Raw genomic sequence first — 15149 nt, forward strand, 5'->3', positions numbered from 1 at the left:
GCCACATTCCTCAGACGGAGAAACGGAAGCTGTGGGCACTTAAACGCAAACCCCGGCTCTTCACCTGTTACACCAATCAAAGCCAAATTTAAAGAGAAAGAACGATAATCCAGCACTGCCTAAGGTAGAGGCAAGGGAACAGAGCCAAGACAATATTCTGGGATCGGCATATGTAGGTTCAGGCCCAGTGCCAATCTACCAGATGTGTGAAGGGCAACAGGAACTTTCCCCCCAAGGTATCCTCACTCATCTGAGGAAGGTCAAGGGAATCCCTGACAGAGACATGGTTGGGATAAAGACATTTTTTGAACTGTGATTCTCACATAATGCTTCATAAGCTCTTTCAATATTAACTATAAACTGGTGGTGAGAGAGGCTAATTAGAATGAGTTCGAGAAAGACTTGGGAGAAAGAAATTGTACCCAATAAGTATGGAGAGTAATTTTTGATTCTATAAAATGGCCTGATAAGCCTTTTCATATTAGCTATTCCTGATAAAGTGAGTAGGAATGTGAATTTATATATACATACATGGCCTGGACTCTTACCTTACCGGGTGTGTTTGATTTACTGGGTCCCCTTTCCCAAGAATTGTTCCTCAACCCTCTTTACATTTGAACACACTTTTTTTCCTCTGAATAATTCTATTAGTTTTCTTAAATTTCTTTAAAAAATGTTTAATAGTACCTTGCTTTAACCTTGATTTTCCTCGAGTCGCCTGACACCTTTGGGTGAGTTATTGGTTTTCTCACACAGCTTCCTGGGGGTCATGCAGCCCCTTCGGAGCAATGCATGCTGGGAGGCCTTCACCACGGCCCTTGCTATTGGACCTCTGGCGCTATTTGTGAAATGAGGGCGCTGGGACAGAGATTTTCAAAACTGTCCATTTAGGGCAGACCACTTCCTGTTCTCAAACAAAGTTCATGTAAAACTAATAGAGGGAAGAGCCCAATAAAAGAACGATTCTAGCTACAGAGGGAGCAAGACACATACTGAGCTCTAGGACTATCTCTCGTGTCCCCGCGGGGCCCTCGTCGTCGTAGTGCAGTGTTTAACGGCGCCATGGTGCAACCCCCCAGCTGCTCCAGGGGAGGAAGATGTGGCAGCGGCCTGCTTCCTGAAAGACCACAGCATTGTTCTCGAGGGCCACCAGGACTCAGAGCCGACTAGAATGGTAAGGGGCGTTTCAGTGTCCTCTCTAGTTACAAACATACCCCTTGTGGACCGTCAATGATACCTTTAGTTGTCATTCCAGGTTCAACTACTGATTGAACTATTTATCTAATGAACCAGGATCGAAATTTTCAGAGTTTTCTTTAACTCCTCCTCTATTTTTCTTATTTTTGACATTCAACTGATTTATATTCTCTGTTGGTTCTCTTTCTTACAATACCTAAAATTCGTCCCTTCTGTTTTTTTCTCCTGCCACCACCTTGCTTCAGTCCATCATCAAGTTTTGCCAGGAGTCCTCCCTCCCTTCACAGCCCAGTCTCCCCGGACCAAACCCATTCCAAGCCCTGTCTACAGAAAGTTTGCAATTTCTGATCATGCAGACACCTTGCTTAAAACCTTCAGTAGCTCCTAATTAACAACAACAACACAAATTCTTTAAAATGGCTAAAAAATTAGGTTCCAGTCTAATGTCAATTTTCACCTCCTGTCAATTCTCCTTTCCCATGCACTGCCTTCTAATGTCAGCACACCAAATTACATGGGATTCTCTAAATGCATCATTTAAGACTTTGTTCAACTCATCATTCTTCCAAGGATGCCTTTTACTACCTTCCCTTTCAAAATCCTACTCACCCATTCAAGTTGTACTTCCCCCTTTGAAGCCTTGAATAGAACCCCCTATGAAGCCTTGAGTAAACCACCCTATGAAGCCTTGAGTAGACCTCCCTATGAAGCCTTGAGTAGAACCCCCTTAGAAGCCTTGAGTAGACCCCCCCTATGAAGCCTTGAGTAGACCCCCCTATGAAGCCTTCAGTAGATCCCCCTATAAAGCCTTGAGTAGACCTCCCTCCCCTATGAAGCCTTGAGTAGACCCCCCCTATGAAGCCTTGAGTAGACCCCCCCCTATGAAGCCTTGAGTAGACCACCCTATGAAGCCTTGAGTACACCCCCCTATGAAGCCTTGAGTAGACACCCCCTATGAAGCCTTGACTCGACCTAAGAACAGGTTCTCTACAATCTGCTCTCATAATATTCTGATACTACTTTTATAATTAATTGACCTAAGATGATCTTTATATCTATACCAGGTAAATGTGATTTTAAAATAGTCTTTGCATACAATGGCTGGCACAATAAATATATTTTGACTAGAGATAAATTTTTTTTAATTTATCTATTTCATTATAACTCTACATTCCCAAAGAGCAGTGTTTCACATAATCATAGGGGTAGTCTAGCTATCCAAACCACAGATGATTCTAAGCAAGTAAGGAAATAGAGTGCCCCACATCTCATTGTTGGCTTTAGGAAGAAGGGAAATAACATCAATCAATTGTGATGTCAAAATTTGGTGCTTAAAAAAGAAATATATTTCTCTGAAAATTACTTGAGTAACAGAGCATGAGTAAATTTCAAAGCTTATGGAAACTTATAAATTCATAAAACCAATTTGTAAATTTATCAATTTACAAAATTTTCTGAATTTTATAATTAATATTAAACCTAAGCTTTATGATTAATATTACCCCTATAAAGTCAAAGAAAACATTAAGCAAGAATCATCTTCACCAAGCGTCTATAGTCATGTCAGAACTCTTAATCTTATTTGGTCATGATTTCCTTTGGAATCTTTCACAAACTTTTAAAAAGTACCAAGTAATATTATATAAGTAATAATATTTCAGTAAACAATAGATCTCTGAAATCCAACCAAAGTCCACAGATGCAACCAAGTTCTTTGCTACACGCAGTGAGAACTTGGGGATATTCGATCTCTGCCCATTACATTCCTCTACGGTTCACTTTCTTCCTACACTAGAGAATATTGAATGAACACTGAATAATGTTGAGTTAAGCAAATGGAATAAGTTATATGATCCAATTTGTCTGAAATCATTTTAATTGAGCAATAATTCAATGCACAAAAGGAAAATTAACAAATGTACTGAAATTTTTAAAATGAAATAGAGAGATGCAAGAAGTTCCAGATTCTAGGAATGAAGAAATTTTCTTATTTTAAAAAGTAACCTAGATTAATAATCCACTTTCTAGACCCATTAAAATGTTTACTAAATATAAATTTTGAAGATAACACAATATCATTCATAATCAATTATCCTTCTATATTATTAAATCAATCTGTACGTTCATTTTAGAAAATTTTAATGAGAAAATACTCTATTCTGAAAGCAAACTTGTAGACCCCAAAGCTAAGTCCAACCTCAAATTAATGCATTTTTTTCCTGCTCGGTGTCTTTGGTATTGTTGGTGTTATCTTTCAGTTTCTCAAAAACACGCAAATATTTTAACTATCTTAAAACACGTTACTGAAATGTAATCAAATGCATTGCTTTGTAAAGTGAGCTCTCTTTCCAAATCTGCTTTCACTATAATTTTAACATTTCAGAGATGTGTATCTTTCAGAGTTGAAGACGGAAGGAATAAAGAGAATAATCTTTTGTCTGGAATAGTTATGAGTATGTTTTATACATTTTGTCAGCTGATTGCTTCATAAACAGCAGAGAAAGGGCATATGTGTGTGTGTGTGTGTGTGTGTGTGTGTGTGTGTGTGTGAACTATCTATCACAGAAGCTCCTATCACGGAATATTTTCTTTTTCAGATAAACATGTACCAATTGAATGTAAAGTGGAGTTTATCATGTCTCTTCTTCCAGGATTAATTATATTCTTAATATGCTAGAAGTCTTCTCCATCAAATCACATGTACAAAAGTGCATGCTGTAGGATATTTCATCTGAGATAAAGATATTATTCTAATATCAAATTTGTTAATGCAAATAAAATCTATTGGAATGACTTCTAATTAAAGTCATATGGTCTGAGCAAGAAAACTCCTTCTCCTAATTGTAGCATTAACCAGCCTTTTCCAGAAAAAAATAAAAATGGTACAGAAGGTACGAGGAGGAGCCAAGAAAACAAAAATCTCCATCAGACTTCATTATATTGGTTAATATCTACATTGGAATTACTTGTAATGAAGTGATTTATTCTTTTCAAAGTAAAACTGGATTTTGACTAAGAATAATAAAGTGAGCTATTATTCTGAGAAATAAAGGTCTATCTGTAATTTTATATATAATCCTCATAATATCTATAAAAAAAGGACACAAGTATTGTATTTACTCCTCATGCAACTTAAATTTAACCAGGTGCTAGAAACTCATGTGAAATAGCATTTGTCACTGAGTTTAGCCACAAAAAAAAATCATTGTCTTCATGCACAAACTTTTCAACACATCCCCCAATCCTTCATTCCTTTATAACGGATCTTTCTAACGTAAAGGTACGTTCTGTCTCTATGTCTCTGCTCTTATACGTGGCCAGTTGTCATGGTCCAACTGATGTACTATATTCCCTACAAAGTCACCTCCATTAGCTGAGTGCGCAGTTCTTCACCTTATTCGATATGCACCTTAAAAAATGTGAATCATATAAAAACCAAAAGATCCTTTTAAAATGTTAAGGGTAACGCATATTGTCTGAGGACATCCTATACCCTGGAGACTTTCATTTAAACCGCACACCAACTTCATAAAATTGGCACTTATATCCCAACTTTATAGATAAAAAAATCAAGTGTCAAAGAAGTTGAAATTAGCAAATGACAAAATACTGACTCAAACTCTATTTGGCTGTAAAGCCTATGTTACAGAGAAAAAGGCGTATTCAGCAAAATAGCAATCCAGTCCGGTGGATCACTTCTTACTGACAAGAAAGGTCAGCACACTTTACAAAATGCCTAAACTATACCTGTAGCTCGAAGGAAATTTTTTAGATTTTTCAGTCAATAACATGAATTGACTATGCATAATGCTGTTCAGTAAAATTCACTGTAAAAGTTTTAGATTCTTCCTGCTTCTAAGCAGTAACCAAGTTTTACAGTGCCTAGAGATGGGTGCTCCCATGGAAAACTCACTGTTTAATAATGTGACAGGCTATCTGGATGGATCACACTGTACTTAAAAATAGCTGTTCCTTATGTGAATGGATAACTATTACATAATTCAAGAATAACATATAATGCATTTGTATTAATATTTCAATATGATTTTACTTTACTTATTTTTAAAAATGAAGAAAATTAATAAGTAGGAGTAACTATTTATGAATTAGAATCTATACCACTCTGAAAAAGTAATGAGATCATGTGCCTCTAGAGTCCCCGAAACTTATAAAGGCAAGTGTTGAGCATTTTTGCAAAGCTACAATACTTGTATTATAATGTAAATAAGAAAAAGAAAACGAGCTATTTCGGAGTTAAGGACTGTACCAAGCACTAGTCATCACAGATTTAATAGCAAGTTTTATTGCTGTTAATCCTTGGGCCTTTTTCCTTAAAATACTGATAAAAGATATATGAATTTTTCTTACATGGGATATTTTTGCATGTTGTTTATAGTGTAAAACTATAAGGAGCACGGTTAATTTTACTCTGTTGTCTGAGGCTTTGGTGTATTTCTGTTATTTCAGGGGAAATGCCAACTAAAATAAATGACAGATCATCTCAGAGCTTTCTCGCTCACCATTTTCACTATCCGGACTTCAAGAAAAGAGTGTACAACTTGATATATGAATACTTTCTGGAAATAACCAAGCTCACTCTAATCATAGTAGTTACTCAAATACTGATTCATCCAACCTAGAGTGTGATTCTTTCCAGCTCCTAATGATGCCAACAAGCTCATCCGTCCTTTCACTATTGACATTGAACGTCTTCTCGTTTCTTTTTAGATGTCAGGCACAAAAAGCCAACACGTCAGGCACTAATTTCTTTCTTTTTTCTTTAAAGCACCTTCTTAGGGGTTCTTATAATATTCCATACATCAATTGTATGAAGCATATTTGTATATATGTTGCCATAAGGCACTAATTTCTTAGTCTTCTTTTGGAAAAATGCATTTAAACAAAAAAAAACCTAGATTTAGACAAAACAATTAAATTTATAAACATTGAAAGCAACTTCTTACTCCTATCAATTGATTAAAACACCCTAATAATTTTCCTACAATTGGTTTAGGATGCATACAGAAAACTCTCAGCTCCCCATTATTTGATCATAATATTCTCTGAGTAGTGAACTCCGTTTCCTTTTCTAAATGTGATCTCAACTCTTTGGTAGTGTGGGGTAAATATGATAGTACACCCTTCCTATAAGGACAAACGTGAATTAGACGGGCTCATCAATTTACCCATCACTTAACTGAGGCTTAGTGCAGGTTACTTCTCAGGGTGCGTGCCCCCCCAAAGCATAAAGCAACACTTCTAAAGGCAGGCCTACAGTTTCCTGGAAGCCACGAAGGAAACCCCTGGTGAACTACTTCCTAAACACACCACCAAACGACACTCTGTTTTTAAGATACGTCTATGTCTAGTGATGTATAGTCACGTTGAGTGTTTGATAAACGCAAAAGAATTTTAAAGTTATTTCCCCATGAAAGTACGTGTGTGTAGTTATGACAGGGCGATAAAAATGAAACATCTTGTTTTTGCTATAACTATTATGCACATTCATTAGCTTAGCTGATTTCATTTAACCCAACTTTGCTGATTTTCTTTAAGAAAACCAAAAGTTATAAGCAAGATGATTCTGATTTATTCTTACCAGAAGAAAAAATTGCCTCTCCCCCTCTTTTGAATGATGTAATGGTCATCTTAATGAACCGGTTCATTGAAATGGGAAAATATAGTTTGAGAAACTCAGATAAAAGCATGTCTGTGTTCAGGATGAAAATATTTTATGGTAACATTTTCTGAAGGCAGTGATTATAATGGAGTCTCATAGTATTTAACCATATTTACCTGTCCCTATCTGGAGAATAATGATCATCCACGACACGATGTCTATCCATTCGACTAATTGTATTATAATGTCCAGTAGAGGAGACTGTCCCTCGAAGTCGCTGTTCCACATTCCTATTACAACAGCAAGATTCATTAAATGCCTTGGTGAAACAAAATATATTACACCATGAAGTTTGTTAATAGAGACACTGTAAGGCCAAGTACAAGGTTTTATTTATTTTTTTAACTAATTGCATCCCTAGGTAAAGAGATACATATTTCAATTGGAAGCTCAGGTAATTGTAGGAGTTAAACTGGCAGAGAGCTAAATTATCGTAAAAGACAAGACATGTAACGAGTCCAAACTAATCTAATGTCAAAGGGGTTAGAGATAAGCAATATCAAAGCTATGAATGGGTGACGTTCAGGCTCCTAGGTTGGGCAGAGGATAGTGTTAATCCTCAGTGGTGTATGGAGGACTAGCTCTATGTGGAGGAGGTGAGACCAGTATTGGACATGTTTATGTATGCAGCCTACAGGGATAGAGGTAGAGATGCCTCATACGTGGTTGGGCATAATTCAGAGCTCAAGAGAGTAACTCAAAGTCTGTCCATTCTCACCATCTCCCTTGTAGGCACAGCACCCAGCTCCAAAGAACATCCCCTGCCTATATGTACTGTGGCAAGAGTTGCCTAAGGAGTCTCTTGCTTCATCCACTGTCAAAACACCAGCCCTTGAAAATGTAAGAAAGATCACCCCATGCATGTTTTAAGAAGCATACAGCAGGAGTCCACACTGACAACTATAACTGCAATACACTTATGGAGATACCGTGCTCTTTATTTTGTTCAATAGATGTAGTTTGTTGTTACTGTTCAAGATTCATTCTGTTTTTCTATGATTATGATGTGGTAGTAAATTTATGCTTTCTTTTTCAAGATAATTTCATTACAATCCATATAATTCTAGAATGATATTGCCCAATTTTTAAATATTTCTGTTATAATTTTGATTGATTTAAGATTAAATCATAGGTTAATTGGGAAGAATTGATAACTTTATTTCTTCAAAACCAAACTCACTACCATAGAGCCAATGCCGCCTCACAGATCTCATTTATCCCTTACCTAACAATTTTACATTTTCTCATAAAGATCATGTGAATTTCTAATGCAATTAATTGTTAGGAGCTTCATAATTTGTACTGCTTATAAGAAGAACAGTGCTTTGTTTCATATGCTATTTTCTAAATCTTTATTATTCATTTTATTAGTTAATCTTATGGTCAAGAATCTGACAGAACTTCCATATTAATACCGAGAGTATATTGATGATCTTGACTTGTCTATGTGGGCCAGCTTAGTATCTTGTCCAGATGCCTTTGGGGAAAGCACCAAGTGTCTAATTCAATTAGCGGACCTTTTAGATGTAGTCTTCATTGCTTTCCTAGAATAGAGTCACTTTCTTTTTTCCTGATGACATTTTTTGACATTGGATTCAATTTTTAATTTCCAATCAAAACTGTGATCCCATTTTTCTTCCAGCTTCTACAGGAATTCTGGTGGCGTAGTAGCTGAAACAATAAGCTGCTAACCGGAAGTCCTGTGGTTCAAATATACAGATGCTCCCCAGGAAAAAGATATGGCTGTTTTCTGGAAAGATTCCAGCCTTGGAAACCTGTCAAGGCAGTTCTAGTTGTCTCACGTGGTCTGTATTGAGAAAGAATTAACTCTAAGGCAACAGGTTTGGCTTACTTTATTCTATTTTTTTCTTTCTTCTGTTTTTTTCACTCTGTTTGCTTTGAAGCATTTTGTTTTTTGCAATACATTAGTGAATCTTGTTTGGTGGATGGTAATTGTTCATTGCTTTTTAAGATCTAATAGCGGCCTCTATAATTAATCAATGATGATGTCTTCGAGCTACCATTTCTGGCCTGCCTCCTTCCACCCTCCATTTTCATGACAGAATAAATCTTTTATGTTACAGCTCTTTTGCTAGGGCTATTATAATCGTGTGACTATAATCTAAAGCCTGTGCCTATCTTTTATTGATGTATTCAAAATGTCTTTCCTTGATTAGAGGTCCAACATTCTTCCACTTTTAAATTTTAATGGGCGAGGGTTAAATTTAATAAAATTATAAATTTGAAAACTATGTCTTACTTACACTGTTAATTTCAGATGATATGTGTCTCATTTTTGAAATCACTTCTCAGAAGAGTAAATAATTCTGGTCTCATTTATGAACATAGTAAATTCAATCATTTCTAATATTTGAAGCATGGATTATAAAGTTAATATTATATTTTCTTTTTAATTTCTTTAATTGTCCAAATAAGTAAATTCTTCAAGTGCTTACTTTCCTTCTAAATAAAATACCTTACGTATACATTTATGAAAATCAAAACTTCTTAGCCCTATATAAAATTAGTAAATTTATCATTAAATCTTCTAAGTCTAAACAAATTATTCACTTAAAATAGAAATGATAAGCCCAAATTATATTAAACTCTGCAAGCATGCAAAATATAAATTACACACATATTTCTTACTTATTTCAATGTATTATTTTCATAGTTCTTACTCCAAGAAGACTCTCTGCACCTCTCTGTGTTGATAAGCGATCTCCACCAGACAGAATTTTCAAGCCATTTGTGTGGCGGTTACATAATATCCTGTCAACCTGAGCGAATGAATGGGTGGCGTCTAGCCTGTCAATTAGGTCATAGTTAATGATGCCTCTGCGTGGTCATGGCCTTCTCCTGAGGATTCTGGGAACTCTGGTCTTCCTCCATGGAGGGAGGACACAGTCTCAGCCTTCCCTTTCCAGCTGTTGAGACACTCGGCTGGAAGAGACACATGGAAACCAGCTCCAGTGTTCAGATGCTTCCACTGTCACTGGATCCACGAGACTTTCTACCTTCTGGCCTGTGATCTTCCTGCGTTCGGCAGCATTGCATGCGCTGCATGAGTTTAAAGAGGAATTTATGGACTAGTATAGGACATTTGGGCTAATATAGAACTTCAGGACTTGACCTGGACTAAGGTGTTTTCTCAATATACAATTGCTCTTTTATATAAAGTTCTCTTTTACATATACATATGGGTGTCTCTGGATTTATTTCTCTAGTCGACGCGGACTAACACAATTTCTCTCACTGTTCATAAATCTTTTCATTCCTCTACTGGTTATTCCAAATTTCAAGATAAAAAAGGCACATCAAGTATTTCTATTTGTAAAGAAAATGGTCAATATGTGTGTTAGATATGATTATATTAGTTCTAGCTATATTTGCTTAATATTAACATATGACTCAAAGCTGTTTCTTCTGGATGATTCACACCGTTAAAGTAAAATAACACGAGCATCCAAAATTACAGAGTAATGCACTTTTCATACTGTTCTCATTACCCAGGTTTTGGAATATAAATTTTGTTGTTTCTTAAGTAGCTTTACTGTGTAATAACTTATTGTTAGAGAAGATTGATGATCATTTGCAATAATTAGGGCTGTGGTACCATGCTACACATAAAATGTAAATGTCATCTTACCTTTGTGGAGGAGGGACACTGGGAGACCATGATCTAGTCCTTCCTATGGCATCTACTCGATGGGGAGACCCTGAAGGTGAACAATGGTTTGATGACATTACTTGTTCTGGCACTGACAATGTTGAGCTCTGAAGATCTCGATCATTGTGTCTATAATCTAAAGGGAGGAGATGAAAATTAAAATGATCTACACTAAACCCTTTTGTGTGTTTTGTACCTTACAAAAAAAATAAAATGTTGATAAATCTGAAAGCTTTGGAATATATTAAATGCAATTAATAAATATATAATAATAAGACAAAATATGTTGGAAACACAAATTATAAAAGAATGGTCAATGTATGGATGGCTGATGCATCTAAGGTATTGTGCTGAGAATAAATATTTTATATACACTATTATGGATGACATTTCTCAAAATATGGATGAGCTTGACAAGGTCCTGATTCTCTGTCAGTTGGTAGTTATGTAAGGATCCCTCATGACAGGCTCTGATGTTTACACCAATCAGTGGGAGAGAATTAAGAGTGGGGTGCAACATCTCTAATACAATTAGAGAATGGGTCTGATATAAGGAGAGTTATCCTGGGGTGTGTATGGTCTGTAATACAGTTTATTTTACAAGAGATAATAAGAGGGAGAAGCTGGGGTGGGGGGGGGCTGAGAGAGAGAGAGAGAGAGAGAGATCTATTACCACCAGCAGTGGAGTCCTTTGGATTTGAGAAACGCCTAGACCAAGGGTAAGACTGAAGACAAGCTATATGGAGCTCTCTAAGGAATGCTGAAAGGCAACAAGGACCAGCGCCAAAGCCCAGCAGAGAGAGAGAAATGCCCTCCTAGAGCCAGCACCTCTATTTGGATTTCTAGCCTCCTGAATGGTAAGAGAATAAACGTCTGTTGTTAAAGGCCATCCTCATGGGGTATTTCAGTTACAGTAACACTAGCTAAATAAGGCATACACTTCCACATAAGGAGTGCTACTTGTAAGGTGAGCAGTTCGAAACTACCACCTGCTCAGGAGAAAGATGGGGCTTTCTACTCCTGTAAAGAGTTACAGTCTTGGAAACCCACAGGGGCAGTTCTGCTCTGTCCTATGGGGCCGAGGTAAGTTGGCACAACTCAATGGTAGTGAGTTTAGTTGTTTTTTAATCTTCAAGAAAAGGAGACCTGGTGGCAATGCTGAAAGGGTTGACTGCTCATCTCAAGTTTGGCAGTTCCAGCCCACCAGCCACTCCTCCAAAGGAAGATGTAAGTGTCTGTTCCCGTAAAGATTCGTCTCGGGAAACCTAAGGAGCAGCTCTACTCTGCCCTATAGGGTTGCTTTGAGTCAGAATAGACTGGATGCTAGTGTTTTGTTTGTCTGGGGTTCAGGGTAGTGCTTACTTTTTATTAGATATTTTATGAAATCTCAAGATGGTTTAAAGTATGCAGGAGAATTGTGTCAGTTATATACAAACACTATGTCATTTATACATGAGTCTTTTTTTTCCTAATTGGAGGAGTCAGTTTATTTGAACAAAGAAAATTATTAAACAAATGGTTTCAGTTAAATGTAACTGATAAGCAAATATTCTTAAAGACAAAAAATAGAGATATATAATAAAGTAATCTAATTTAGCATACTGGAACTCTTACAGCCAAAGGTTCATTTTCCACTTAGGAATCCATGTATTAATTCCAAATACATTGTTCTAAAACCATTTTGGTGGTGGTGGTAGTGGTGTGGTGTGTGTGTGTGTGTGGGGGGGGGTTATTACTCATACACCTAGGTGACAATATCAATTTATTTAGATCCATACCTTATTTTTTTTTCAGATAGCTATGGTATTGCCTTCATCACCAGATTTAGCAAAAATTAAACACAAAATTTCAAAATGAATGACAATAAATTAACAAAGAATCATCTTCAGGATACAAAGTAAAACTAAAAGGTCTGAAAGACTGCTTCCAAATTGAAGTTCCAAAAGCAAGTTGAGTCATTGTTAACCTGTTAGCTATACTTCATGCCCAACAGAATGTTTGGAAACATTACTCCATCCTATACCATTATCACCAAGGTGGTTTTACCTTAGTAAATCATGATTATAACTTTAACTAATTTTCTTTGAAGGGAACAGTATTTATTGTTCTGTTTTCCTTTGTGGTGGGATATTAAATATGACTTGACTAGGTTGGTTTTGATGTATGATCGTGAGGACCTAGAGTGTATCTGGCTCATCATCCTTGGATAGTTTGACCATCTGGTGATAGTGACAGATATGTTGTGTCTTGGGAAATTCTTCTCCATTCATTTTCATGTATAAGGTACCGTGCTTCACATATGAGTCTTAAGCACCCATGAATTTTGATATCCAAAGTGGTCTTGAACCAATCTCTCCTATTGATGACTGCAGATGTGTGAACTCCTCTACTTCAGGTATCGGACAGGATTGAGATACACCAGAAGTCTGATAAAGTATGACAAATTTTACTTTTATATACTGGCCCACTGTGTTGACATACTTAAAAAATGTATATTAGAAGAGATACAATGTAAATGAGCCCTAAAAACAATTGAGATTTGGACAGGTGGGAGAAAAATCAGAAGAAATTCTAATTTTAAAAAAAGAAAAGAAGTGGCATAGGGGGAAAAGCTACTGTATACAAACATTTTAGGGGTGAAGACGGTGTAGTATGGAAGGGACCAGACCAAAACCAGGGATGTACCTGGTAGACAATGGTGGAGGAGGTGGGGAAAGGAAAACAAAAGGATGAATACAAGGAAGAAAAGGGGAGTGGGGTCATGGGGCACTAATCCACCCAAGGGGAGGGTATTGTTTATATCACCACAGGGAAAGTGGGACCAGACTTCAACCCAGTGCCGCAAGGTGTGAATGCAATATCCCGGCGTGGAGTAGGGAACCAGTGGAGAGGTCAGGGAGGCTGGCCCCAGCACCATAAATTAAGTGGATTCCTGCACCTCCCCCCAAAAGAATTTGTTCCAAAGGACGACATTGATTCTGCAGCTCCGGGAGATGGACACATCTGATCAGAGCACACGGGGGCAGATGAAGGGGCAGGAGGAGAGAGTGGAGCACAGCCTGGCCCACCAGGCCGTGAGGAGGATGCTCCTGAGTAGAGCAGCCAGTCCACAGAGAGAACAACATGGCTGGCCCCACTATGAGAAATGATGCCAATCAGTGACTAAGGGCGATACAGGGGACAGCACAGGAGACACAGTGTGGGAATTGGGCTGCACCTGATCCCACCACACCGAGGCAAAGCACTGGGGGAGTGCAGCGGAACAGCAAGGGAATGGAGCGGCAAGGTCCCCAGGGAATGCTCAAAGTGGACTTTGGGGCCAGGGCGTAGTGCCCCAATAGACTAGACTGGAAAAGGCTCCTGAGGGCCAGCAAAGGATCCCTGAACTAACTACAAGCTTTTCTCTTGTGAACTGTTTTGTTCTGTTCTTTGTCAGTGGTTTGTTTTTGTTGTTTTGTTGTCTGGTTGAATACTGTTGCTTTGTTTTCCTCTGTCTTGTTTTTGTGCATGTTAATGTCTCCACAGGTCTGCCTGAATAGGGAAGGCTGGATGAACTATCTGGAGGAAAAACAACAGGACCAACAGTTCCGGGGGGGGGGGGGGGGGGGGGACTTGGGGTGGGAGGATAGGGGGGATAAGGAAGTGTTGTTAACAAACACAGGGACAAGGGAAAAACATGGAACCCAAAATGGTAGAGAGGGGGGAGTGGCAGGCCTGGTGGGGAATGATCAAGGGTAAGGTTGCTTAGAGAAGAGGTATACTCTAGCCCAAGTGGCGACAAAGCATGGTAGTAGGGCAGGAGGAAAGTCAAGGGAGATGGAGAAAGAGCTAGGAGTCAAAGGGCACTTATGGAGGTCTAGACAAAGACATGTACATGCAAATATATATAGGAGGATGGGGAAATAGATCTATGTGTCTATATTTATAGGTTAAGTATTAAGGTGGCGGAAGGACCTTGGGCCTCTTCTCAAACACTCCCTCAATGCATGAATATTTTCTTTTATTAAATTGGAACTCTATGATGCTCACTCTCCCGACACAACGGCTGGAGCCAAAGGGGGTGAACAAGTAAATGTGGTGAAGAACGCTGATGGTGCCCGGCTATCAAAAGAGATAGTGACTGGAGTCTTAAAGGCTTGAAGATAAACAAGCGGCCATCTAGCTCAGAAGCAACAAAGTCCACATGGAAGAACACACCAGCCTGTGTGATCGAGTGGTCCCGAAGGGATCAGTTACCAGGCATCAAAGAACAAAAAATCATATCATTGACTGCACACCTCCATGATAGGATCGCTGAAGACAAATGGGTGCATAAGCAAATGTGGTGAAGAAAGCCAATGGGGCCCAGCTATCAAAAGAGATAGTGTCTGGGGTCTTAAAGGCTTGAAGGTGAACAAGCGGCCATCTAGCTCAGAAGCAAAAAAGCCCACATGGAAGAAGCACACTGGCCAGTGCAATCACGAGGTGCCAAGGGACCAGGTATAAGGCATCATGCAAAAAAAAAAAAAGATATGTGTGTGTGTATGTATGTGTATATATGTGTATATGTATATATATAAATATATATATACCATATTAAATGAAGGGGGAAGTGCAGAGTGG

The 15149-nt window shown here is 38.0% G+C and overlaps 1 protein-coding gene across 31 annotated transcripts in view; it reads right to left on the reverse strand.

The window, feature by feature from the left end:
* Positions 1-15149, reverse strand: part of RIMS2 (regulating synaptic membrane exocytosis 2) — a 575734-nt gene that overhangs the window by 201112 nt on the left and 359473 nt on the right. For 26 of the 31 annotated variants that reach the window (XM_075549390.1, XM_075549379.1, XM_075549382.1 and 23 more), the window contains 2 exons: positions 10527-10683; positions 6994-7107 (listed from right to left, as the gene is read on the reverse strand). In XM_075549390.1, the coding sequence (XP_075405505.1) occupies positions 6994-7107; positions 10527-10683 (271 nt within the window). Of the gene's footprint in view, positions 1-6993; positions 7108-7324; positions 7341-10526; positions 10684-15149 lie in introns of all 31 variants that reach the window. The other 5 variants (XM_075549409.1, XM_075549406.1, XM_075549408.1 and 2 more) reach the window with 1 other exon arrangement.

The sequence above is a fragment of the Tenrec ecaudatus genome, chromosome 5 (assembly GCF_050624435.1).
Source record: "Tenrec ecaudatus isolate mTenEca1 chromosome 5, mTenEca1.hap1, whole genome shotgun sequence".
In the NCBI taxonomy this organism is placed as follows: Eukaryota; Metazoa; Chordata; class Mammalia; order Afrosoricida; family Tenrecidae; genus Tenrec; species Tenrec ecaudatus.